The 23,595-nt window shown below is 41.5% G+C and overlaps 5 protein-coding genes across 8 annotated transcripts; 2 read left to right on the top strand and 3 right to left on the bottom strand.

The window, feature by feature from the left end:
• Positions 1-250: 250 nt before the first annotated feature.
• Positions 251-1,868, top strand: timcc (TIM double twin CX3C motif chaperone). 2 transcript variants are annotated; one of them, XM_085925717.1, is made up of 4 exons: positions 251-374; positions 454-561; positions 632-772; positions 905-1,868. In XM_085925717.1, the coding sequence occupies exons 2-4, from the start codon at positions 475-477 to the stop codon at positions 1,091-1,093; spliced, it is 417 nt and encodes a 138-aa protein (XP_085781843.1). In that variant the 5' UTR covers positions 251-374; positions 454-474; the 3' UTR covers positions 1,094-1,868. The 2 variants fall into 2 exon arrangements, with proteins under 2 accessions (XP_085781843.1, XP_085781842.1); XM_085925716.1 differs by having other exon boundaries at positions 270-561; positions 905-1,864.
• gmcl1 (germ cell-less, spermatogenesis associated) lies at positions 1,366-6,719 on the bottom strand. Of its 2 annotated transcripts, none has more exons than XM_085925715.1 (15): positions 6,699-6,719; positions 5,474-5,641; positions 5,269-5,388; positions 4,745-4,841; positions 4,568-4,665; positions 4,350-4,462; positions 4,078-4,143; positions 3,733-3,817; positions 3,570-3,660; positions 3,348-3,488; positions 3,164-3,233; positions 2,993-3,068; positions 2,680-2,825; positions 2,477-2,564; positions 1,366-2,408 (listed from the first exon to the last, which is right to left on the bottom strand). In XM_085925715.1, the coding sequence occupies exons 2-15, from the start codon at positions 5,633-5,635 to the stop codon at positions 2,268-2,270; spliced, it is 1,494 nt and encodes a 497-aa protein (XP_085781841.1). In that variant the 5' UTR covers positions 5,636-5,641; positions 6,699-6,719; the 3' UTR covers positions 1,366-2,267. The 2 variants fall into 2 exon arrangements, with proteins under 2 accessions (XP_085781841.1, XP_085781840.1); XM_085925714.1 differs by lacking the exon at positions 6,699-6,719 and adding an exon at positions 6,006-6,304.
• Positions 6,720-6,862: 143 nt separating this feature from the next.
• Positions 6,863-12,497, top strand: ggcx (gamma-glutamyl carboxylase). Its single transcript, XM_085925712.1, has 15 exons — positions 6,863-7,045; positions 7,265-7,468; positions 7,552-7,710; positions 8,073-8,238; positions 8,306-8,384; positions 8,444-8,550; positions 8,621-8,784; positions 8,958-9,247; positions 9,367-9,498; positions 9,608-9,759; positions 9,930-10,099; positions 10,167-10,297; positions 10,363-10,510; positions 10,639-10,843; positions 10,981-12,497. Exons 1-15 carry the CDS (start codon positions 7,021-7,023, stop codon positions 11,138-11,140), a joined length of 2,292 nt encoding a protein of 763 aa, XP_085781838.1. The 5' UTR covers positions 6,863-7,020; the 3' UTR covers positions 11,141-12,497.
• snx24 (sorting nexin 24) lies at positions 11,525-15,449 on the bottom strand. The gene is made up of 7 exons (XM_085925713.1): positions 15,244-15,449; positions 14,399-14,482; positions 13,680-13,784; positions 13,236-13,330; positions 13,080-13,109; positions 12,923-12,987; positions 11,525-12,738 (listed from the first exon to the last, which is right to left on the bottom strand). The coding sequence occupies exons 1-7, from the start codon at positions 15,310-15,312 to the stop codon at positions 12,668-12,670; spliced, it is 519 nt and encodes a 172-aa protein (XP_085781839.1). The 5' UTR covers positions 15,313-15,449; the 3' UTR covers positions 11,525-12,667.
• A 631-nt stretch (positions 15,450-16,080) lies between these two features.
• loxa (lysyl oxidase a) lies at positions 16,081-20,394 on the bottom strand. Of its 2 annotated transcripts, XM_085926068.1 has the most exons (7): positions 19,756-20,394; positions 18,915-19,023; positions 18,416-18,547; positions 16,995-17,151; positions 16,816-16,911; positions 16,585-16,700; positions 16,081-16,507 (listed from the first exon to the last, which is right to left on the bottom strand). In XM_085926068.1, exons 1-7 carry the CDS (start codon positions 20,363-20,365, stop codon positions 16,501-16,503), a joined length of 1,227 nt encoding a protein of 408 aa, XP_085782194.1. In that variant the 5' UTR covers positions 20,366-20,394; the 3' UTR covers positions 16,081-16,500. The 2 variants fall into 2 exon arrangements, with proteins under 2 accessions (XP_085782194.1, XP_085782195.1); XM_085926069.1 differs by lacking the exon at positions 16,081-16,507 and having other exon boundaries at positions 16,581-16,700.
• Between the last annotated feature and the right edge of the window lie 3,201 nt (positions 20,395-23,595).

The raw sequence follows: 23,595 nt of genomic DNA, 5'->3' as shown, positions 1-23,595 counted from the left end.
CACTTGGAAGCTGATAATACTATAATATTTTGTATCATAAAAATCATTTAGGTTATACTTGCATTTAAACCTCCATCTGTATGAAAGAATTGCGTCTTAAACCTGTATTCTGAATTTTATTTTATATCCAGAATTGACGTTCGTTTTCAATTGTTATAGAATATCCTACCAAACATAATTATTTCCTCACCGTATTGCAAAAAAACCAACTATATATTTTTAAATATATATATTTTGAAAAACGGACTGACTCAATGAAAAGGAAAAGGCGGTCTTCATCCAAACTGACAGCGGAAGTAACCCGGAAGTAACAAAACCGCCTTAGTAAACCATGCTTGAATGGAGGTGACCTTAGTGCCTAATCTAATACTTAGGTAAAATCAATTTCTGACAGCTCCCTCGACCTATGCGCCCGCCTCGTATTGTTTAACACAAAACTTGTATTATATTAAGTATTTAACGGGACGAGCAGACATGGCGGAGGCTCACCAAGCACGCGTTCAGGCTGTAGTGGAGGAAATGGTCCAAAGCCTGGAAAGGGATCACATCCGCAAAATGCAGGTAGGGCTTCTGATCGTGCACACTTTCTCGTTTGTGTACAATTATTAAGGAGATGTGTCCGTGGTGGCAGGCTCGCATGTTCAAGTGCAGCGCGGACTGCTGTGATCGAACCACGGACTCCATGACTCAAGTGCATCAATGCATCGACAGGTGTCACACTCCTTTGGCCAAAGCCCAGGGGCTCGTCACTAACGAGTTGGAGAAGTTTCAGGTTAGAAATAGAAAGTCATTTTTTTTGCAAGAGTCGACTTGCTTACCATACCTGACTCATGGTTTTGAGGACGAGGAAACTACAAAAATTGTTCCCCATTGATATTAAATGTAAATCTGTCACCCCCATCAGGACCGTCTGGCCAGATGCACAATGCACTGCAACGACAAGGCGAAGGATCTGTTTGACTCGGGTGCCAAAGAGCCCGCCGTCCGGTCGCTGATGGAGCGATGCGTGGGTAGCTGTGTGGACGACCACATGAACCTGATCCCCAGCATGACCCGTAGAATCCAGGAGAACCTGGACTCTATACCCCAATGAGACAACAAATGTCAACACTTGCACTGAGCTTAGTAGGAGACATGGTATTCAAATGGTCCAGTATGCCAGAATTGGAATCATTCACAAAGTGTTGAACTGTCACACATATTTAAGTTTGTCATTTGTCATACAAGTACATTCTAGTTCCTATGGCGGGAAGGTATGTCTCTGTGAAACAATTAAACATGGTATAATACAATGTTAATCAGAATTTTGTGTTAAGTGAAACCTAAAAGTCAACCAGTGTAAATGAATACAGAGGCGGAAGTTCATTTAGATGATACGACAGCACCACAGCCCACATCAATGGGCAGTTTTATTGGGAATAAACATCTTGGATACGTACAAAAAACCCTTGAAAAAAAACATTATAAATAAATGTCTACTAAAAACAAGGCATGCCGCAACGGCACGAGTAACTGTAACCATGGATTGCTACAGCCATCTTATTTTGACATTACGACGCAAAGAAAAATATCAGCGGTAATGTAACGACGGAAGCGATCAACTGTGGAAACTCCCCCCAAAAACTAAGACTTGGATGTGCGAGTGCCTAAATAAGTGACAAATGTTTTTTAAGTATGTGTGAAGTGATAGTGAAGCCACATTAGAAAAACAATTGTGAAGGAAGCAAGCCGTTTAAAATTGAAAGTGGTGACTATTTAATTTTTGATTTATGTATTTCAATGTATTCGCAAAATAAGAAGCTGCTGAGTTGTACATGATGTCAACTAACACCATATCTTCAATACACAGCAAATTGTAATAGTTCCTCTTATTTATTATTCTTTTGAAGTATTTTACCTGTCGATATACAAAAAAAAAAAAAAGCACAATTGCAGAATTGTCTGCTTTGTGATGCCAAGACGGTGAGGCGGAAAATCCTCACAATTCGCACTTCCAGAAGTCCATAGGACAGTCCCGTTAATGTTCCCATCAGTGAAGCTGAGGTGACTGGTTTATGTCATCAACTTAAGTGTAAAAATGGGAAGTCTCCTTGTTGAGGTATGCAGCAGCTTGACTCCACGAAAGAATGACAGCAGTCTTCAAGTAACACGTTAGGGACGTACTCCCCTCCCCGCGCTGGCTCATTTGTGAAGTCGAAGGTGCCGGCGGAGTGTACAAACAGCGTCAACGTTACCACAAGAACGGGTGGCCGACCACAGCGCGCCGATCAGGAGATGCTGCGGGCGCTTCCCTCTTGCTCCGAGGGGTCCAACCGGTGGTCCACGCACGGCGATGTATACAAAAAGTTGCAGCAAACGTAAAGCGGGAAGGATAGCAGGCGGCTGTCCAGGTTCATCACCACATACTCCTGAGAGGAGGGATACGAGTTAAACATCTTGGTCTAACATCCTGTGAGGATGAACCATGGTTTCTTACCTGGTCCTTCTCAAGTGTGAGAAGCTGGTAACCAGTCGAGCGGCTGCACACCAGCTTGCCGAGATTGTCAAAGGAGGCCAAGCGTAACCTGGACAAACAATAGCAGCAAGTACATTGTCAAAACCTGGCTTCCAAAAACCATCTTTGAAATGTTGCATCACCTGTGAACCACAACAGGAAGTGAATGTGCGGCGCCTGCAAACCTGTATGCCAGATGTCGCCGTGGCTGCAAGCTCACAGCGCCCCCGCATGGCTGACTGAGTGTGTTCCTTTTGAAAATGATGAAGCGGTTGGTGTAGGTCACAAGCAGGTCGAAACCGAAATTGAAACCCGTCCATCGCCAACAGTACTGAGTATTACAAAAGATATATACCATTAATATAAATCAAATTATATGCAGTATTTTAAAATCGATACACACCTATGTCATATGTATACAGTTTATCCTGGTGCATTTAAAAATGATATGTGCATAAAGCAAACTTGTGCTGTCTGTCATCACTATATGTTACTCACGTCTCCATCTTTGGTCAGTTTTCTGCCACACCTCATGCTGCTAAACTCAAATTCTTCTTTGTTTGCTTCCTGCGGACTAATGGTGACTAGCGTTAACAATTCTTCGATTGCATTCAGCAGAGTTTAAAAATAGATGTCACATTGATTGAGCTCAGTCAAAACTCTTCTTACCCGTTATCGTTGTCAAATTCTGTCCGCAACATGGCAAACCACTGCGTTTTGTATACTGCTGTCAACCAATCTGGAAGAGAAGGTAAAGGAAACAATGCACTGTAACAGTTTCCTGCTTTATCTTGAAATTTGTTTTTGCGCTGTTATTTCAAAAGAAAAGAATTTGTAATGAAATGATGTATACCAGGAGGCAAAATGTTGTCCCGCTCCAAGATGCGCGCAGAAGCGAGGTCGTTGACGATATACTGAAGACGCACATATTTGAAGACGGAGCTAAAGGGGGCCCCCTCGTCAGTGTTTAGGAAGGGCTCGCTCTCACACAAGTCTGTAAGGCAACCGCAAACAATTGTCTAGAAAATAATATGCAAAATCAAGCAATCACGCTGTTTTCAATCATAGGCAGTACCGGTCCTGCGCTTGCACAGCCAGGCGTCAGCGTCAGCCAGAAGCTGCTTTATGGGTCCGTCCCACATGGGGTTGAGTTGCAGGAACATCCACTGACCAAGAGAGAAAAGAAATTCATTCAATAATGCACTCAAAATCAGTGAAGCACAAAATCAGATCTATACCTTCTTTAGAGCAGTATAGACATCCATCTCCACCTGCATGACGAACAAGTCGGACGACTGGATGAGCTGCACCATCATCTCTGTTCTGAACAATTTCGAGTATGTGAGCGTGCATGTTCATATTTGCATATTTTTTTATTTTTTTTTTTAAACATTTTAGGCGGTTTCATCTTTCACCATTTTTTTATGGAAAAAAATATATTAAATGTGTATCAGCAGTTTTATATTTTATTTGGTGGTTTAATTTTTTTGCCCCCCAAAGCATTTCAATAGGCGTCAATTATATACAGATGTTTGCTATTTGGAGGGTCCTCTGTAATAAATGATCCAATTAAAACCACATACCCAATTTCTTTCATCAAGTCCACATTTTGGTGCGTCATGAGGTTGTTTAGTAGCCACTCCAGACATCTGCACAGCAAATAAAAGCATTCAGAGATTCTGTAGCACAACGCATGGAAGCAGGTCCATTTGAAAACTATCTCGGAAACTTGCAGTATTTAGCAAGTCCTCATAAACTAAACATTGAGCACATTGAGTTTGTCAGCCATATTATACTTTTCTCTGAATACTTTGAGGTCAGACCTCATGAGCTCTGAACGAAAATAAGCACTGACTTTTTCATGACAGAGTCCAAGCCATAGATGCAAGAGGACGCATAGTAGCTGCACACCGTCTTTGCACTGATGTTTTCTTTCATGGTTTCACCGCACTGCTGGATCAAACCATCCTGCCAACACGATGGGAAAAAAAAAAAAAGATAGCCGTCATCTCACTGCGCCTTTATAATACAGTAGCACTAGTTACTAGCGAAACAGTAATTCCATTTACTGACCAGCTGTAGCATACAAGCAGCTGCAAGAATACTGACAACCCCACTAGGTTTGATAAGAACGTCATCGCGGTACAAGGAGCCAAAGACTACTTGCAGAGCTAAAGATGCACAAAAGAAAAAAAAAATTAATAGTGAATCACTGTTTCATGACTTCACCTCTTCAAATCGCCTTCCTACCTTCTATGTCAATGTTCTGGTCAGGTATCTCCAGGTTGATTTCCATCATTTTGGACTCCTTCCATGAGCCACTGAACATGCTGGAGAAATAACCCGACTGGCAGGTGCCAAAAGGAGATAAGGGTTAAGATAAAAGGGGACACTACGGCTAGATTTACACTGAAAGGTTCAAGTGACATTTGCAACAATTTAAAAAATGTAACAACTAGTTTCGTCAAATTAAATCATTTTTATAAACCTCTCGTACTGGTGCATAGGCAAGACTTTGTTTTGGCTGTGTATCAATAGTACATACAAAATCGATTGTGAAATGAGCCAGTTAAAATTACTTTTCAATGTACATCAATTGCCCCCAGCAACATGGCCTCCACGCAGGAACAAAGCTTCGCCACCTTGCTCCATCATGGTGGTGTATCTAGGGCCATAAATGATATAAAAACCGGGCACCTCAACCCACAGTGTAAATCCAGCTTTCAAAAGCATTTGAAAATGAGGTGTGTGGTGCTTGTATCTCTCTGTTTCACCTGGCACAGGTACAATTTATGAAGTTTCCACTCTTGTCCAAGTGCGCAGATGCTAATGTCGCTGTTTTCTCCATTGAGGAACAATGTTTGATAAATGTAATTGGAGGTGCTTTTCAGTTTCTTCCTGTTCAAGGTGAGAGAGAAAAAATGCAATTAAAGATGGCATGTGAGGACAGTTTACTAATTTGCTGCTGAGCCTGTTGACTTGCCTGCGCGGCGTATCTAGAATGGCATCATCGTCCTTGTCATCTTCACAGTCACACTGTGTGTTCCGTTTTCGCTTCCATTCACACCCGTGTTTACGGCTGCTTTCGCCGGTTTCGTCTGGTCCCTTCGAGGACTGAAATCTGCTTCCCATATTCCCCATTTTTGCCTTGACAAAGTAGAGAAAAAAAATACATTGGAAGTCCAATTCACAAAATATTGTTTACACTTAAAGAACATTGCAGATTTCATTTTAGTCATTTAACACAAACACAGAATTAAGATGATTTTAGTCATAGAGTTAATTAGCCAATTGCTGAACTAACACAGTGACACTCCAAAATAGACATGAATATTTCCTTGAATCAAAATCAAGTACATTACTCTGACATTAATAGGTGGGTGCTTCACAACCTACAAGGACTGAACACCATTTTTCCATGCTACGGTCGGCTAAAAGGCTGCTCTCTTAAAGCTAACTGGTTACCTATATGATGTTTGATTTAGCATTTTCAATACGAACGTTACTTTACCTTTTGACGAGAACGGGGTCAGTCGGGTACGTTTGACGTGGACTTTAAAACAAAACCACGTCTGTTTATCACCTCACCGAGCCCAGCTGAAGATGGGCTTGCTCCATTTACCGTACAAAATAACGACGTTGACAGTCACAAACTAAGTATTCAAAAACCCACTAAACCAGATACATGTTGTCCCAACAAAAAAAAAAGGTACAGATGCAAATTTTTACGCGTATGCTGAGGTACGACAGAAACTGTTGTGTATTCGCTTTCTTCTTCTCTTGTTGCCTACGCGTTCATTGCCTGCGCCGGAGGAGGCTGCCAGGCTCAATAGCGCTACTTATGGCAGCTCGGCAAAGTACACTTGGAAAAAAAATAAACAGCATGTTTACAACAAAGCTTTTAATTTGTCTAAATCTTGGTTACGACTGGTGTTTATTTTAGTGTTTATTTTAATTTGAACTTTTTTACATGCAATGAAAAATAAACTTCACACGTTTTTTGCCTCTTTGACTGCATCTTACGAACCTAATTTTGCATGATCACCCTCTGTAAACATTTGTTTGAATGGTGTTCTCTCCTTGTCCAAAGTACACAGACGATCAATATTTGGCATCACGCCCTAAAGTGGTTTTTTTTTTCAGTAAAACAACTTGGAAAATTATTTTTTTTAAACCACACACAACAGCACAATTCAAAACAAACCTTATTTGTATGAAAATCCTGTATATTTCTCTTACCGTTCGTAAAAAATGTTATTTTAGCTACCCGGATATGACGTATTAAAATATTATGGGTGTGGTTTACAAAGAAACCAGCCAATAGTCAACGAGTGTCTCTCCAACATTTGTATGGTCCCGCCCCCTGGTCAGCCTGCGGTTTGGGTTTGCGCGAGTGTGTGGGACTGTGACACGTAAGTTGGTCCGTCTTGTTGACTCCAAGACACCACCTAAGGCCAGGACAGCAGACCAAGAATTTTAATGAACCCTAAACCACTCTGCCCGTGCTGCATTTAAAATTTTGAACCATGAAAGCGAGAGCCGCGAATGCAGGTGAGATTGTTAGCCTGACTGCGCGTTGCATTGCTTTTACCAAAGTAACAATTTAATATGAAGAATATAAATCAACTTGCATTTAAACCTAAAGTTGCTTCTCCAATGTAAGTCCTGTGCGGGTATCCGGCTTTTATTGAAATACAAGCTCATGGCAAGATCTGCATAATGCGCGTGGAGATCTTCCAAGGAAGCTTTGACTTTACTTAATAACCATAGGTGCTTACGTGGGCAGCGATGGAGGGGAAACAACAGCAAAAAAAGCTTCAGCACATAAGAAAACAAAACAACCCGCACCTCAAAGTAAGCTGGAGCAGCTCTTCGGATTCAAGAAGGAGGACCTGACCTCCTGGTCCAGCCTGGTGGCCCTCCTGAACCGACCAACGGACCCTGCATCCTTGGGCATCTTCCGCTTCTTGTTTGGTAACCATCAATGCTGAAAACTGGAAAAATGACCAATTGTGATTAATATCATGACCTTGTCATCGTTTTGTGTGTGTGCATAGGTTTGCTGATGGCTGTGGACATCACACAGGAGCGTGGCCTCAGTCACGTGGACTACAAATATCTGGACGGTGCCCCCGTGTGCCGCTTTCCGCTCTTCAATTTCCTGAAGCCTCTTCCCATGGACTGGATGTATGTGGTCTATCTGGTGATGTTCCTCGGTGGGTTTCCTTTGCACCCCGCTCCCCTCACCTGCACCTCCTTTTCTAGCTTCAGGGGAAAATCTCTGCGGGGGTGGCAATGTTACCGGTCATGAAAGAACACATGTTGCTTTTGAAACCCAAGCCCCACCAAACCTCTTCATGCAGTCACTTTTTTTTTTTAATTGGTATAGTGAGAGCGACTTTGGTGATTATATGAAGCTAAAGATCTTTAGATTGGTATATTTAATTAGTTATAAAGTTCACGTTTTGACATGCATGCCTTAATGAGAACCAACTGCTCTTTAAAAATCCGAAAATAAATGTTCCTTTTTTTATTCATTTTTATTTGTGGTTAAATTAACATCCATGTGTGTCTGAAGGTGCGTTGGGCATCATGCTGGGCTGTTTGTATCGTCTGTCCTGTCTAATGTTCATCTCCACGTACTGGTACATCTTCTTCCTGGATAAAACGGCATGGAATAATCACTCCTACCTCTACGGCCTCATCGGATTTCAACTCACACTCATGGACGGCAACAGATACTGGTGAGCGGTCGCTTTATGCAAAAAACAGCTAGAAGGGGGTTTAATGTTTATGTTGTGGCTTTTTTAGGTCACTTGACGGCTTGAGGAGACCTTCTATTCGAAACGCACATGTGCCGCTTTGGAACTACACCCTTTTGAGGACGCAGGTTTGAGAAATTTGTGTTCATGTATGTAATGTTTGTCTAATTGCGTTATCTCTTAATAGATATTTATAGTCTACTTCCTTGCTGGTGTGAAAAAGCTGGATGCCGATTGGGTGGAGGGATACTCCATGTCGTACCTGGCGCACCATTGGCTGTTTGATCCCTTTAAGTATGTCGCTTTTAAAATGTTCAGCTTAAATCCCAGCTGACTCAAAATCACGGCGTTGATTTTATTTCAGGGTGATTCTTCCCGTGGAGTTGGTGAGTTTGGTGGTGGTCCACGGAGGGGGGCTCATTCTGGACTTGAGCGCAGGATTCCTGCTGTTTTTTGACGCCACTCGGCCTTATGCGATGGTTTGCGTGACCTACTTTCACTGCATGAACTCTCAGCTCTTCAGCATTGGTAATTTTGTTGATCCACTTTTATTATTGCCACAACTCAAGTGATTTGTGGTTTTGTGCTGTCTGAAATGCACTTAGATACCACAAGATGCCACCAGAATAGAAATCTAGTCAATCTCTCGTTGATGATGCAATTTTGGGGTTTGACGTCACCTTCACCCTCACCTACCACAGGAATGTTCCCGTACGCAATGCTGGCGACATCGCCACTCTTCTGCTACGGCGACTGGCCGAGGAGGTTCTTCGGCCGCTTCCCGGCGTGCCTCAGAAGCATCCTCCCGCTCACTTCAGCGGACCCCCAGTCCAGCTCCTCCTGCGTTTACCACGTGGGCTCCGGCAAAGGACGCCAGCCGGCCACATCTAAATCTCCTAAACTGCGATTTAAACATAAGATGGCGGCTGTTTTTAGTCTTGTCTACATACTGGAGCAGTTTTTCCTGCCTTACTCTCACTTCATCACTCAGGTACAAGCACATGTTGCATCAGCTTTAGTTTACTCACAGTTGAGCAATGCTGATCAGCAAGGTCACCGGCCCACAATCGTTCTGTCTTTGGGTCCTGATTGTTTGCTTTTGTCTACCAGGGTTACAACAACTGGACCAACGGCTTGTACGGGTACTCGTGGGACATGATGGTTCACTCCCGTAGCCACCAGCATGTCAAGATCACATACAAGGATGGCCAAACGGGAGAGGTGGGATACCTCAACCCAGGGGTGAGTTAGTAGTAAACTCTTAAATGCGTCTTTATTTGTTAAAAACATTTATGGTGACAGGCAGACCAAGGAAATCCTCTTTTCAAATCAAAATGTTATTTTTTTTTAGGTGTTCACTCAAAGTCGGCGTTGGAAGGACCACGGCGACATGCTAAAGCAGTACGCCACATGTCTCAGTGACCTCCTGCCACGCTACAACATCTCTGAGCCTCAAATCTACTTTGACATCTGGGTGTCCATCAATGAACGCTTTCAGCAAAGGTAACGCCGCGTCACTTGGGACCGAGTAACAAGAGCTTCTGTTAAAAGTGTTTATGGAGTGAAGCTCTGTTTTGCCGGTCACTTTATGGCATGGAGAGCATTAAGAAATATATTCTGTCGATTTAAGAAAGGCGTGATGATCTCTCGCATAACATCTATCCTCCTTGAAGGATCTTCGACCCACGCGTGGACATAGTCAGGGCCGACTGGTCGCCGTTCCGACCCAACGGGTGGCTGATGCCGCTGCTGGTGGACCTCTCGCCGTGGAGAACCAAGTTCCAGGAGATTGAGAGCACTCTGGACAACCAGACAGAGATCGTCTTCATTGCCGACTTCCCGGGTGACACTACCTCCTTGTCCGTTACGGAACTGAACTGTGAACTAACTGCGTGCTGATGACCTTGCAGGTCTCCACTTGGAGAACTTTGTGAGTGAAGATCTGGGCAACACCAGCATCCATTTGTTGCAGGGTAGCCTCAATGTGGAGATAGTTGAGGAAAAGAAGAACTATTCTCTGCAGGCTGGAGAGAAGATACAGGTACAAATTGGAAAGAAAAAAAAACAACAACATTCCTGCTTATGACTGACAATCACGTGTTGCAGGTTCCTGCCGGGGCTTATCACAGAGCGTATACTGTGTCTGAGGGGCCATCTTGCTACATGTACGTCTACGTCAACACTACAGAAGCGGCGCTGCAGCAGAACTTCACCAGATTGCTGGACCTCCAGGAGCGCATTCGCAATGGGACAGGTAACATTCAAAGCGACTCGTGCCACACAACATTCTAACATTATTAAAAAAAAAAGTAGCATAACAACACAAGCACACTTGCACGCAGATTTCAAATCGCAACCCAATTTTGAGTCTTACCCCAACAGAAACGGAACCTCTTCCGCCCGAGTTGCAGCCGCTCATGTCGACCGACGACGAAGACGGCGCCGAAGTCGATGCCATCGACCCCGTCGTGAGGCTCTTCCTTAAGAGGCAGCGGCGTATTAAGGAAGTGAAGAAACGCAAGGAGGCCGGCGTGCTGGAACGACTCGAGCGCTTCACCGTCAAGAAGTACTACGCCATACGACGAGGGTGAGTAAAGCGGAAAGAGTAAACGCCTATTATGACAGATTTTTTATTTATTTTGTTACTTTTTTTTATTTATTCTGCCCAATTGTCAGTTTGTGTGTACCCCGCATAGGCAAGTATTTGTTTTTCTTTTCTTTTAGATTCTTGATGACAGCCATCGCAGTGCGAAACCTGGCGGTGGGTCTGCCTCCGATGGAGCAGCTAACGCAGGAAGTGGCATTTGCCAACATGAAGGAACCCGAGGCAGAAAAAACCCAGGACTATCAGCTTAAAGATGAAGTTGGTCACGGAGAACTCTGAAGACGTTACTGCTGGATCTGGACTGTTTGTCGGTACTACTGGACTGTTACGACGGGAAACAGACACGCATCCAGATTGACATTTTTATAAGTTATTTGTCATTTCAAATGACTTTGAAACTAGCACAAGTCAGTATTTTTGCCGAACATCTAATCTAAAATAAATTTAATTTTTGGCTGAAATGTGTTTTTACACAAAAGCGATTGTAGTTGGATGTTCATTAGTTTGTGTTGTGGGTCAACATAATTTAAGATCAGTTTTTAAATGTTGAGCAAAGGAAATATGGTCAACAATGTTTGATTTTTGTATGCAAATCTCCATACTGTGAGTATTATGTCAAGCCAAAACCTTTTTGTCACTTTTATAAGAAGAAGAATAAAAAGCTTATGATGTCAGTAACATTGTGCTTTTAATCATAAATTAGTCAGTTTCATCTATTTTATGGCACATTGGGACTCTTCATACATACAAGCACAAACAGAACAATAATAGCAATATTATGCTACCAGAAGGATGATATAGTTCAATTATAATTCAGTGCATGATAAAGATGAGGTCGCACAAAACTGCTGTCGTCATGAGACATCAATTCACAGATTCAAGTTCGTAATATTGACTACTTCCAGGACAACTATTTACTGTAGTACATGTAAAAACATAGAGGAGCAGCTCACTAAATTCAAAGATTTCTTTTGGGTCGTTTCAACTGAAAAAGTGAAATTCATTTTCTAGATTCACAATTTAACAATGAAAACAGACGGACCATCTCAAGAAATTACATTTGAATGAAATAAAATAGGCACGCATTGGCCATCTGAAAAACGACTTCTCACTTTTTGAGGTGAACTGTAATAATATAATGCACTGATATGCAGACGAGACACAAAGTGTTTGATTTCATATTGCACAAACTTCAATACTAACGCAGTCTTCATTATTTGCATCCCATCTGGGACATCACTGGTACTAGTGTCACATACTGGCCATTAATTAGGTGAGTTTTGATGATGGTCAATAATCTTGAAAAATAAATTATAATCTCTTATAGGTGCAAGTGCAAAATGAAACCAAATTTAGGTCAGTCTTCCGGGTTTCCAATGAACCCAATGTCCCTTTCGAGTCCTCTCTGACCCGGGTGCTGGTATTTTAAAGGGAGTGGCACCTCCCCGCTCTGCATATTTTTTTTATTATTTTTTTTTTAAACCAAGAAGCCTTCAACGCCTCATTTCCCATGTGGCTCCTCGGAGCAGCTTGTATCCCTCAATCATTTTGTTATTCAAATAAATCTCCCTAGCAACCCGCCTCTTTCTCTCAAATTGATGATGAATAATTTCACAGTAAGTCATGTTAAAAAGACTCCAGATGACTATTTAGCTGCTTCAGTCATATAAAACATCTTGATTAACTTCATTCACCTGATTCAAATACCTCAAACGTATTATGAGATTAAATTGAAAATAAAATCTACCTTTAAGACAATGTAAATGAGGTTTAGTTTCCGTACAACTTGCTTCCATTTTTGTGACTCTACCTGGGCTGGAGATTAGCAAAGAAAACTCCATGGATGACGCCTTCAATCACGACATTTGAAAAGGCATCTAAAGGTCATGAAGGAGAGAGAGAGAAAGAAAGCATAGGGATTAAAATGAAATCAAACCTTTATGGGGTACACCTACAACACCATTTTATAGCTAAAGAGTTTGTCAAAATGTTAGAAACAGCTCTTGCTACGTAATGGCTTCTCACTATGAAGGTGTACCTAATTTTCTGGCCTAAACTCACCGTGTGCATCCGGCAGCAGGTAGGGGTCGTTCAGAAAAACCATGATAGGCTGATGTGAAAGTTTGCTGAAAACAAACCGGCAATTACGTTAGTTTCATGATCAATTTGAGTGACCGCTTATTTTTATTTTACGAACAACATACCAAAACGGACTCACCTTGATTCTACCGAGTCTGTATCGAAAGACCTTAAAGAAGGCAAAATGGAAAGTCAGGCACAAAGGCTTCTAGTGGATAGGCAATTAACTTACCGCAAAATGGCACAAAAACAAACTTTTTTTTTTTGTTTTGTTCTGAATTCAGTTTCAACTTACCCACAGCTCTCTGTCTTTGGCAAAGAGGGGAAATGGCGGATATTGAGGAAGTCCAGGAATATCTTTGGAAGAACCTCGTTCTCCATAATTATCGTCTGGCGGGACAGAGAAAACAGCAGAAAAAAAAAGGGCATTTGTTACACAGCAGAGCAACTTGTCTTCCTTTAAACGACTAATCTACCCCACCAGGCCCTGCCAATAGTGGATCAAAGTCTTGGGTGTAGTGTTCGTGCTCAAACCCCCATTGTTGCAAAGATTCTAATCACCGCAACATTGAAGCTAGTTTCGTTAGCTATGGCTTTTTGCAAAACTCAATGTACTGAACCAGCAAGTTGCGGTAAAGCTAGGCGCCATCATTTCAGTTCATTTTGGTCTTATGTTGAGATCTCAAGTGCTGCAGCAAATACAAAATAGAGGACAAGCCGGTGTAATGCTGGCGAGTACCTGCAGGTAGAGCTCCAGTCCTTGTCTCCTCTGCTCCAACACTTTGGGAACCCAGTTTCTTACATGCTTGGACGGGATATCGGGTGGTTTTATGCTCTTCTTGAGCTGAAAACATGAAAGAAAAAAATAAACCCGCATGTAGTTTGGACTCGAGCATTTTTTCTCATTTTTGGCTCCATGTTAGACTTTCATAAGATCATTTTTTTAGGTCGGCATCTGTTTGATTTATTCTCTGCTTGTATTGAGCCCTGTAAATAAACTGTTATATTGTTTTAATCTTCTAGTCAATTGTTCAGGGAGAGAAGATGATGCAGACGAGATTACGTGAGCTGTTTAGAGCCCCTGTTTAGAATCAAAAGTGGGAAGAGGAAGTATTTATGGCTGAGAGTGCAAACAAAATGATGAACTGATTTTTTTTGCGGCTCAGATTTCCTATGTGCCAACACGCCATCTATTTTCTATGGCACTCATTAAGGTCACGGGCAAGCGAACATACAGACAAACAAGCGTTCATTCTCACATTCACAACATTGGGCAATTGAGACTACTCAGTGGACCTAACATTTATGGAATGTGGGGGGGATCAGGACTGACAAAACCCCAGGAAAGAAATTCGAGATGAAAGCCACCCAAATTGTCATATTCGATGACTGAACATTTCCTAGTTTGGGTAATGACATCATGCCACGTAAGAAGTGCGTGATGCTTAATCAGTTTACCATTTTATGCAAGGAGTGGAATTCACTGTAGCGTTTCTCAATGGCATGTTGCCTTCCGCTTATCAGTACGTCAATCCGAAACACCTGAAAGAGAGGAACGACCATGAGAAAAAAAAACAAAAAACAAAGGCGATGTTTGCATTCTGATCCACTTGCAGTCCAACTCGAATGATGGCTGATGTGTCATGAGGAAACATTTGGCAATGGCGATTAAACTTCCTCCCGTCAATCACGTTTGACTACCGCTTCGGAAAAGTAAAAGTTACTCTATAATAAACACACGCACAATCCAAAAGTGTCAAAACCTGAAAAAACTTCTGTTTCCAAAGTGGAATGAGACAATGGAAATCATAAGAATATGATGTCTTAGTAAAAACTGGGTTGGGCCTTGTATTTTTTTTGGTAGCAATATGTCACATTAAGTGAATTAAAAAAAAAAAGTCTTTGAAAAATAACGCTTTGAACAGAAATGACGATTAATTGGAATATAAAACATCCACCAATTTTGTCAATATAGATGAAATAAATCAAAAGTCCCACAGAAGGAGAAAAGATCCCCTTTATGGATAAATTATCTCATGCTTAATGATGTTATAGTGCATTCTGGGGAAGGTACGTAGTTTGCTTCACTTGACCGTTTTAACTATGAAATGACTGCAGTGTCCTTCAGTTTGGAATGTCCAACGATCGGGATTCTTGTTTTGATGTCAATAAAATGGAGCACAGTGCACTGAGCAATATGGTATTAAAGTCCAAATAGTACAGAAAGAAACGGCTACATTTTGCCGCGAAGACAACGCATAGCGGTAACCTGAATCAAAACAAAAATAAGATGTGAAGCTCACCGTGTAGCCCCTCTCGACGTGGTTGTTTTCTGAACGAAAAGACGGAATGGACACGCTGATGGGATGCATAACGACAACTAGTGTGCAACTTTGGACCCGAGCAAAACATTAATAGACGGACACACTTGGCTGAGCTGAGTTGACAATATTGCACGTACGCACGTACATGCAGACGCAGGCACCGTTAAATGGAATACTAGCTCGACAGCTGCGCATTAAAATAAGTACGCTAGTTCGTACTTGCGTGCTCGAGAGGATACGGTGCGGGGCTTTTAGCAACGTAAAAAACCAAAAACAAATCCCACAATGCATTGCGTGATGGACTCTCGAGCCAGACCACATACGGGTACTTGAGTCATACACGAGATAGCAAACGTTATAAATACAAGTGGATACTTTAATTTGGTCCTTTATTATTATTATTATTATTATTATTATTATTATTATTATTATTATTATTATTATTATTATTATTTATTCTGTTCAAGGTTGGTTTGATTGCTGATGACGCCAGAAGTGCACAAGTACGAAGTACATTATGTGTATAAGGTAACAAGTGCGCATAATTTTTTTCACAAGGTAGTTTTGTTACCGCCCTCTAACGGCGAGTTCAAGGAGTACACGTGTAATAATGTTGAGCGAGAGAGAGAGAGAGAGAGAGAGAGAGAGAGAGAGAGAGAGAGAGAGAGAGAGAGAGAGAGAGAGAGAGAGAGAGAGAGAGAGAGAAAGAGAAAGAGAGAGAGAGAGAGAGACATGACAACAATGCGCACACGCGCACAAGGAGAAAGGTGAATCACTTCAAATCCATCTTTCTTGCAAACAATACAGTATCACAAACTTTTATTCAAATAAGATTAGTACTGAACACATTTTGTTATTAAAAAAAGCATAAATTTGGTTTGTGATTTGAAATAAAGCATGTTATTGAGCACCAATTAACATTTTAAAGATGTGTTGTTATTACTTACAATACTTCATAGGAAAGAAGAGAACATTCAAAAGTAAAAAATAGAATATAAAGTGCCAGAAAGAGGCAAAAAGCAGAAAATAGTAGGAGGAAGTAACATCCAAATGTTCAGAAAGCCATTATTGAAGGGACATGGCATGCAATTAAAATAATTTCTATTTATGTCTTAACTATATAAACCATGAGTACTCCGACAATTTAAACTAAGTTAAAAAATAACCCCTTGTGTTGTAAATACGCTCAAATGCAGTCATCTTCACACTTCAGATGCTGTGAACGATTCTTCTTCATTAATACCTGAAAAGCAACATTGAATCATTATTAGGAGACGACTTAAAAGGATGACTGGTAAGATCTGACGAGTCGGCGCTTACGATGACAAGTGACAACCGGACAAGTAGGCATAGTTGCCTGTGTAGCGGACATCGCAACGCACAATATTGTTGCTGTAATCTTCCTCTGGCACTTGGTAGGAAGGATTCACGCTGACCTGCCAACAAAACATAAAAAAAGACAACAATGACGATGAGGATGCACTGAATATGCAGTATTCAATATTAATATATTATATTCAATAACTTTGGTGACATTTCCATGTGACACACCTTGAGGATGTAATTCCCCGGTTTTACATCAGTGATGTCAATCCACTGGCAGTCGATGTCTGCATTGTAGGTGTCGTAACATCCCGGACTCAGACCCTGGACATCAATATGATAAGAAGTCATTTTTAAAACATTTATGCACTGTTATGGAGATAATAGCATTCGCCTATAAGCAGCACCTGAGTATGTGAGGTACAAGCGTAGCGCCTGTAGTAACCGTAATCGCACGACGTGTCCTCCAAGCAGAAGCTGACTTTGTGGCCCTCGGCAACCGAGTGGTGCGTGGCGGCTTCCAGCAGCTCGTAGCGACTGAACTCATCCATGCTGTGGAAGTGCCTGTGAGCCCACGCCGCCATGTTATGAAATAGCGCTACTTGTTTTCAGTACATACATTTCTTCTATTGTCTAATGTAATGATTCTCAAAGTCAATTCAAATCTGCTTAGCAAAAAAATACCTTGGAAACTCCCCCAAAAATCTCGTGTGTATTTTGGAGCGCAGCCACAAGCTCACCATTTAGAGGATTTATACAGACAGTTGAGGGTTTTTTTTTTTCTTTCCCCAGACATAACTTTGGAATGAGGTCATTTCTTTGCGGAATCGAGAAGCCAGTTAATTTTCCATTAGGGGAAAAGGGCTCATTATGGCTGTTGGTTTTACAATGTCTGGGTCTGTGTTGTAAAAGAACGCAACTGACAGGTCATGTGAAGTTCGCTCACATCGACTTTCAATCTTAAAGAAGCCGGTGTATCCAACTTGTTCCGATTGAGAACAGAATTTGAGTGTTGAGCCAAACAAAGTCACCAGGGCCAGATTGCGGGTTTTGTGAGTATCTCATTGTGAGAATCTGTCTTACTGTATGATGTCTGCTTTGTTTCACACTCCAATCAACTCTACAATGCACATTGACTGGATGGACAGTAATAAGTCTATTTTAGCACACCCTCTAATTAACTTATTTTTGCTATAATCTATTTTTCTACCCTTCTATTGTATGTATTTAAGCTTTGCCGCACATACAGTGAACAAACACAAATCATTTGTGAGTGCTGAGAAAGCTTCACAAATTCACATCTATCTAGCAATCTGGCGATCTACCGTATCAATCTATATGAGGGCTTTCTCTAGCGGTAGGGGAATAATCACTAACAAACTTTTTAAATGACTCTACTGCTTTTGCATTTCATATTTGAGAACTATTGGTTTGTTTTTGTTTCCCTGCCCAAAAAATATTTAGGAATATATTTCATTTAAATTTTGTGTGCAATACATTTTAACAGAATTATTAAGTCCTTTTATATGTAACTATATTTGAGTGTAGTGTTAATGTTCTAACGGCTTGTTCCATTTGTTTACATCAGCATAAAATATTTTTGGGCCCTACTATATTGTATGTTAATGTTGGTAAAGATGGTGTCAGTACTAGTAGGAGAACCAAATATTTATTTCGGTGGTAATAGATGTGAAATGCTAGAGAATATACTTAATGTCTACAATTAAAATAAGGAATAAGGAAAGGGCAAACAGGACTACCTGCTCTTACATCTAACCGCCACTAGTATCAGATACTGTACTCATTATGGTGATGAGCGTATACCCACTGGTGACAGCTGTGCCATTCCCAGGTGTAGCGCGGCCTGCTGGGCCGGAAGTCAGCCGTGCCCTGGTTCTTGACCCTCTGGGTGAAGCGTAGCAGCATTCGGGAGTCATAGTCTCTGGCAGAGTAAGCCGAGCTGCAAACGAGAGAAGGCGGTATTTGTTTTTCTGGCAACAATGGCGTCCTGAGCTGAGGTGAAGCCTTTGATGGGAAAACAGCCTGAGCTTAAATGGCGGGTGGAAAATACCACGCAGGCACGTGGTTGTTTGGGTTCGGCGATGTGTTTACGATTCCGGCTTCTTTTTCCTCAGGAAAACTATGATTACATCTCGTTCAATCCGCCCCTGGTAGCATTTGGCTCATTTTACATCCTCTCACAGTTGCACAGGGGCAGAGCGTAGCCACAAGGACTATAAAGTCATGGCTGTGACTTTGAATCACACACTAACTGCCATGTTGTTTTGTTTGATTTCAAAACCACCCATGGCTCGAAAACAGCCTACCTTGACAAACAGTTCTCCTCAGCTGCGCATCTGAGGTTGTACATGGGGGTGCTCTGCACGTAAGCACCAGTCTGAATGTAGTATGGGTCCAGCACCAGGTCCGGAAGACCTGCAATATGATTTTGATTGAAATACAATTTTAAAAATACAACACAAGGCATGATGTAAAGTACCAACCACAATATTAATGAACGCCAAAGCAAGACATACGTCCAGTGATTATAGAGAGCTTTATAATGTATCCATCTTCATATACAAGGATTTATCATTGTAAATGTCTGGCCCACATTACAAGTAGGACATTACTGTCATCTACTGGTGGTGTTGGTATTGCGCCTTGGCTGAGGTCTGCGATTTTGTCTTGTTTGAAATTATAATTCCATAAATATTATTGTTTATTAGATTATTACTTAATTTCCCCCCCGATTTACTACTGTACATTAAATTTTATAAAATAATCAAATGAACAAAGTTGTATCCTAACTAGAATTTACTTTTATTTACATTATTTCACATTTGTGATATTTATTTGTTACATTATTTCGCATTTGTATGTATTTTATTGATTAAAAAAAATTCTAATGAAACTGTATATGATCTATGTAAATATATTTAGTTTCATTATTATACTTTATAGACTGCAACGCACCTTTTGCTGTTGCCATAACTTAAATCTGTATAATGTAGTAACCACAACAGTCATTAAAAACACATAACTTGTATGCATTTTAAGTTACTGTTATTATTGTAATTAAATGTACCTTGAAAAAATGTCCGCTGTGTGAACATGTATTCCGAGACTGTCTCGATGATGTGCACAGAACCGAGCCCTCACTCTTACCGTACTGATGATACCTTGTGCCATATCCCGGTCTGGATGATCGGGACCTGGGCCTCTCGTACACATCATAGTGATTGTAATAGGGGTTGTCGGGGTCCATATCGTAGGACTTAGACGGGTCGTAGGGGTCGTCGGCGGCCATCACGTCTTCCCTCTTGGGCTGAGGTGGGCTCACGGTCACTTTGGCCTGTGTGCCGTTGCTCTGCTCGCTCGGTTGGTCCGGGACCCGGGCTTGGACCCGGCGATGTTCCCTGCCTCTCACCAGCCGCTGGAGCGCGGGTGGGAGCGCCTCAGAGTCCGACCGGGCGGCGGGGGGCTGCTGCGGAGTGTCCGACGCCTGCTGTTTGGCATCGCTGAGGATGGTGATCGGTCTTTGCACTTGTTCCTGCGGCGCGCCGCGACGCCTGGCCGGCTGGTACTCGGAGCCGTGGCTTAAAATGCTAAAGATTTTGCCATTGTGAGACCACTGAAGTGTCTGCCTGGGAGCGGTTTCAGGTTTATTCCCTTGGGGGGTCGCCGGGTGCCTCTGGCAACGCGCACCTCGGAGGGTCACGACAAATAAATAGACGCACACGAATGCGTAAAGCGGCGTGCCAATGCGTAATCCCATGTTGGACTCAATCGCGACCCTGGCACTTGTCTTGGTTTTAATTTTACAAATCCACCATGTCAATTTGCAAAACTGACGCGGAGAGCACACACAAGGCAAGGAAAAGTGTGAAAGTCACATCTCTCCACTCCTGCTGCCTGCACATGCACTTAGAGATGGGAAGGAGGAGGCGGAGTTGTGAGTTGGCATTATGGGATGGTTACACAAGTCTGCTACTAGTCATATAACTGAATACTTGACGTCTGTTTAACCTTGCAGGGTCTTTTGTTTACCGTCTTGACCCGAATATAAGACGACCCCGATTATAAGACGACCCTTTCTTTTTCAAGATTCAAGTTTGAAAAAAGTTTGTCTAGACCCTGAATGTAAGACGACCCCCCCTTTTTCAGTTTTATTTCAATGAAAATAACCTCGTCTTATATTCGGGCCAATACGGTAAGTCTTTTTTTTTTCACAAATTTTGGCTCGCAGCACAAAGCAAAATAAATGGACCAAGTGAAGTCTGAAGTCTCAAAACCTAAATCTCAGATCCCCTCTTTGGACACCCCGGGGTATATCTTATTACCATATTAATAAATTTAGATTCACAAATTGCTGTTCAAGTCAACTTGCATTGGGACCAAGTGATACAATAAACCAAAATGGATTAAGTAGTTTTCCTAATTCCGATCCTATAAAACAACTATCGCTGTTAACGTCATAATGATCAGTTTGGGAAACATTAAACCTTTAATTTCCATATTTATAGAAAATAAATCTCTACAAGCCATCCAGGGATAACGTTAGCTCAGCTATGGTGATTTTGGTTTCCTCACATATCAAACGACAACTGCAGTAAGGACATTTTGACCCCCACAAAGATCCTTCCTGTCCTCAGATGTACTGGTGATTGCGTGGCCGCCAGCTCCAATGCATCAGATGCTAGAAGAGGATGTGGAACCCTCTCTACGTGATGCCAACATGGTCCAAAATATCTCGGAAGCATTCTCAGGCCATGTTGTTGGTTTTGGCATACGCTCACTTAGTACACGGATGCTTTGATCGGCTGCCGTTCAGCTGTGATCACTGGGTAGAGGACCATTTGAGCCACAAACGAGCGATGAAGACGGATTGAAGGGTCGCTACCGTGACGACATCTGCAAGTTATTAACATCTTTGTGAGTTGCTTTTCTATTGGCTACCGAGCTTGCGTCAGCTGTGGTGTCCCCATGCAATTTTTGAAATTAGATTCCTGGAGCATTGAGAAAGAGATTTTTTTTTCAGCCCCATTTTAAAACTTCTGTGATTCTTTTTGTAGGTAATATGCCTGTGAGAACACATGCAAAAACCAGTTGCTTGCTGATTTTTTTTTATTAATTCTTTTTACCAGCTAACTATTGTTATAAGGATTGGAATAATGAGATTGAAGCAAAGGACACAGACCAATTGAGTCATATTTGAACTTTTTGTGTTCCCATTTCAATTCAAAGACAGCAAAGGGCCATTTTTCAAATGTCCTTTGATTCTCGTCAAATTGAAGTCAGTTGTGTTCACTCCCACGTCGGCGCAAACTACCGTTTTTGAGAGCAAACTTGCCAACACCTGCGATTTTGACTTTTAACCTAGAATACACACTTTTAAAATTCCACGGCAATGTCAATAATCATGTCTGAGAATTGCACTTGTTCAAATTAGTGAAAAGCATTCACCGTTTCAAAACTGCAAATTCCCTCTTTAACGTCAGCTCATTGTATTTTTACAATGGAAAATATTTCCAAGACTTGCACAAGACTCAACTAAGAATTTGAGTAAGTTCCCTATCAAGGGTTAACGGTATCCAGGAGTGAGTGGTAAATTACTCGGAAGCAGTCTTACACTTCTCAGATAACAGACGGGACAGACATCATCGTTTACCGTCACGTGAGGCTGCTGATCCATCTTGCGCAAGCTGTGGTCCTGGATGGAAGCCAAGTGGAGTCATAGAAGCATCCAAAACTTTTTCCTCCCTGCAGAACCTCTTGGACTGGGAACTCACACAAGATAAGTATAAGTTTATGCTTTGTAATTATACACGCCTTTGCAGATTGAGAAAAGAGCCCAAGAAAATAGGGCAAAAAAAAAGTTGTACCTAAAGTGAACATTTGAGTGACCTTCACTGCTTCACAGCTGCTTTGTGTTTCTCTCTTCACAAGCACTTTTTTGTGTTTCACTTTGTTGATGGATTCGTCCCATGAAAGTGAAAAACATGGCTCAATGAGACACAAGTCGAATCCAGCTGCAGCGAGTCTGGGTTTTTTTTCATAATTGACAAAACTTTCACTTCTCCTCTCAATTCCTCACACATCTGTAAGGAATCAACCAAGTTCTTTTGTTTCTGGTATCCACCTCAGATCCACATTTTTGCCCGTCCAATTGAGCTGCAGGAATTTGAATCAATTCGTGCCTCTGATGAATTATAACTGGCAGAACATGGGGAGTGTTTTTAGGAAAAATATCCTCTGGTGTTCCACAGGGCCATTACGTAGAGCCACTTTTCTTCTCATGTTTTATGAATGGTCTACCAAATGTTTGATACCAACGCCTGCTAGAAAGTTTATTGATATTGCAAGGACATTGCTATTTTAGGAAACTATTCAATATTATTTCCAAATTCTGTTAGAGTCATTGTGGCTTTTTGTAGAAAAACAACAAGGAACAATACAAAAGGAGACAAAATGGCATTTGCCTTAGACTAAACTCTATTTGGATGGGGGGGGGGGGGGGGTCTCTATTTTCTGATGGTACTAAATTGAACAATTTAAAGTACACTTACTTGGTCAACATCTGGCAGACATTTTGTTTGAGTCTAGTGTGCAGGCAGGAATTTTATTGAAAGTACTTTTTAAGAGCATCATACCCTTTGATGCCAGATTGTGCACACTTTGGGATTTTGCTTTCATCAATGCTAATTCATTCTTTTTAATTGCAACGCCATTATCATGGAAAAACAACAACACACTATGAAAAAGGGTCATAGTGTCCATCATCAGTTTCCATCATTCTTACCAAAATAAGATATTATTATGAAACAAACTATTATCCTTGATACTGTCAAAAACTAGTTATCCATGTTTGTTTCTAAATACGAATAATATCCAAACGTAAACATCGGGATAGTTTCACAGAGAATATGCAAAACAGCAATGCCAGACCTCAGATTGAAACCCCAAACTTTTTAATTGTGAGAACAAACTTCCTTCATTTTCCTTGAA

Source organism: Syngnathus leptorhynchus, chromosome 12, assembly GCF_054491065.1.
Source record: "Syngnathus leptorhynchus isolate UIUO chromosome 12, UIUO_Slep, whole genome shotgun sequence".
NCBI classification, from domain to species: domain Eukaryota; kingdom Metazoa; phylum Chordata; class Actinopteri; order Syngnathiformes; family Syngnathidae; genus Syngnathus; species Syngnathus leptorhynchus.
The sequence above is the reverse complement of the archived record's forward strand: the minus strand, read 5'-3'. Positions and strand labels throughout refer to the sequence as shown.

Coding starts and splice junctions, on each gene's coding strand:
- gmcl1 (XM_085925715.1), bottom strand. CDS start 5,635: ATGGGGAATATGGGAAGCAGATTTCAGTCCTCGAAGGGACCAGACGAA. Junction 4,842..5,268: donor ATAAATTGTACCTGTGCCAG/GTGAAACAGAGA, acceptor GGCACCTGCCAG/TCGGGTTATTTCTCCAGCAT. Junction 3,069..3,163: donor GAATTTGACAACGATAACGG/GTAAGAAGAGTT, acceptor AGTCACCATTAG/TCCGCAGGAAGCAAACAAAG.
- snx24 (XM_085925713.1), bottom strand. CDS start 15,312: ATGCATCCCATCAGCGTGTCCATTCCGTCTTTTCGTTCAGAAAACAAC. Junction 13,331..13,679: donor GACTGGAGCTCTACCTGCAG/GTACTCGCCAGC, acceptor CTGTCCCGCCAG/ACGATAATTATGGAGAACGA. Junction 12,739..12,922: donor CCTGCTGCCGGATGCACACG/GTGAGTTTAGGC, acceptor CATGACCTTTAG/ATGCCTTTTCAAATGTCGTG.
- ggcx (XM_085925712.1), top strand. CDS start 7,021: ATGAAAGCGAGAGCCGCGAATGCAG. Junction 8,551..8,620: donor TGGCTGTTTGATCCCTTTAA/GTATGTCGCTTT, acceptor ATTTTATTTCAG/GGTGATTCTTCCCGTGGAGT. Junction 10,844..10,980: donor TACTACGCCATACGACGAGG/GTGAGTAAAGCG, acceptor CTTTTCTTTTAG/ATTCTTGATGACAGCCATCG.
- timcc (XM_085925717.1), top strand. CDS start 475: ATGGCGGAGGCTCACCAAGCACGCGTTCAGGCTGTAGTGGAGGAAATG. Junction 562..631: donor ATCACATCCGCAAAATGCAG/GTAGGGCTTCTG, acceptor CCGTGGTGGCAG/GCTCGCATGTTCAAGTGCAG. Junction 773..904: donor ACGAGTTGGAGAAGTTTCAG/GTTAGAAATAGA, acceptor CACCCCCATCAG/GACCGTCTGGCCAGATGCAC.
- loxa (XM_085926068.1), bottom strand. CDS start 20,365: ATGGGATTACGCATTGGCACGCCGCTTTACGCATTCGTGTGCGTCTAT. Junction 17,152..18,415: donor GAATGGCACAGCTGTCACCA/GTGGGTATACGC, acceptor GTGGGCTCACAG/GCACTTCCACAGCATGGATG. Junction 16,912..16,994: donor CTTGTACCTCACATACTCAG/GTGCTGCTTATA, acceptor ATTGATGTCCAG/GGTCTGAGTCCGGGATGTTA.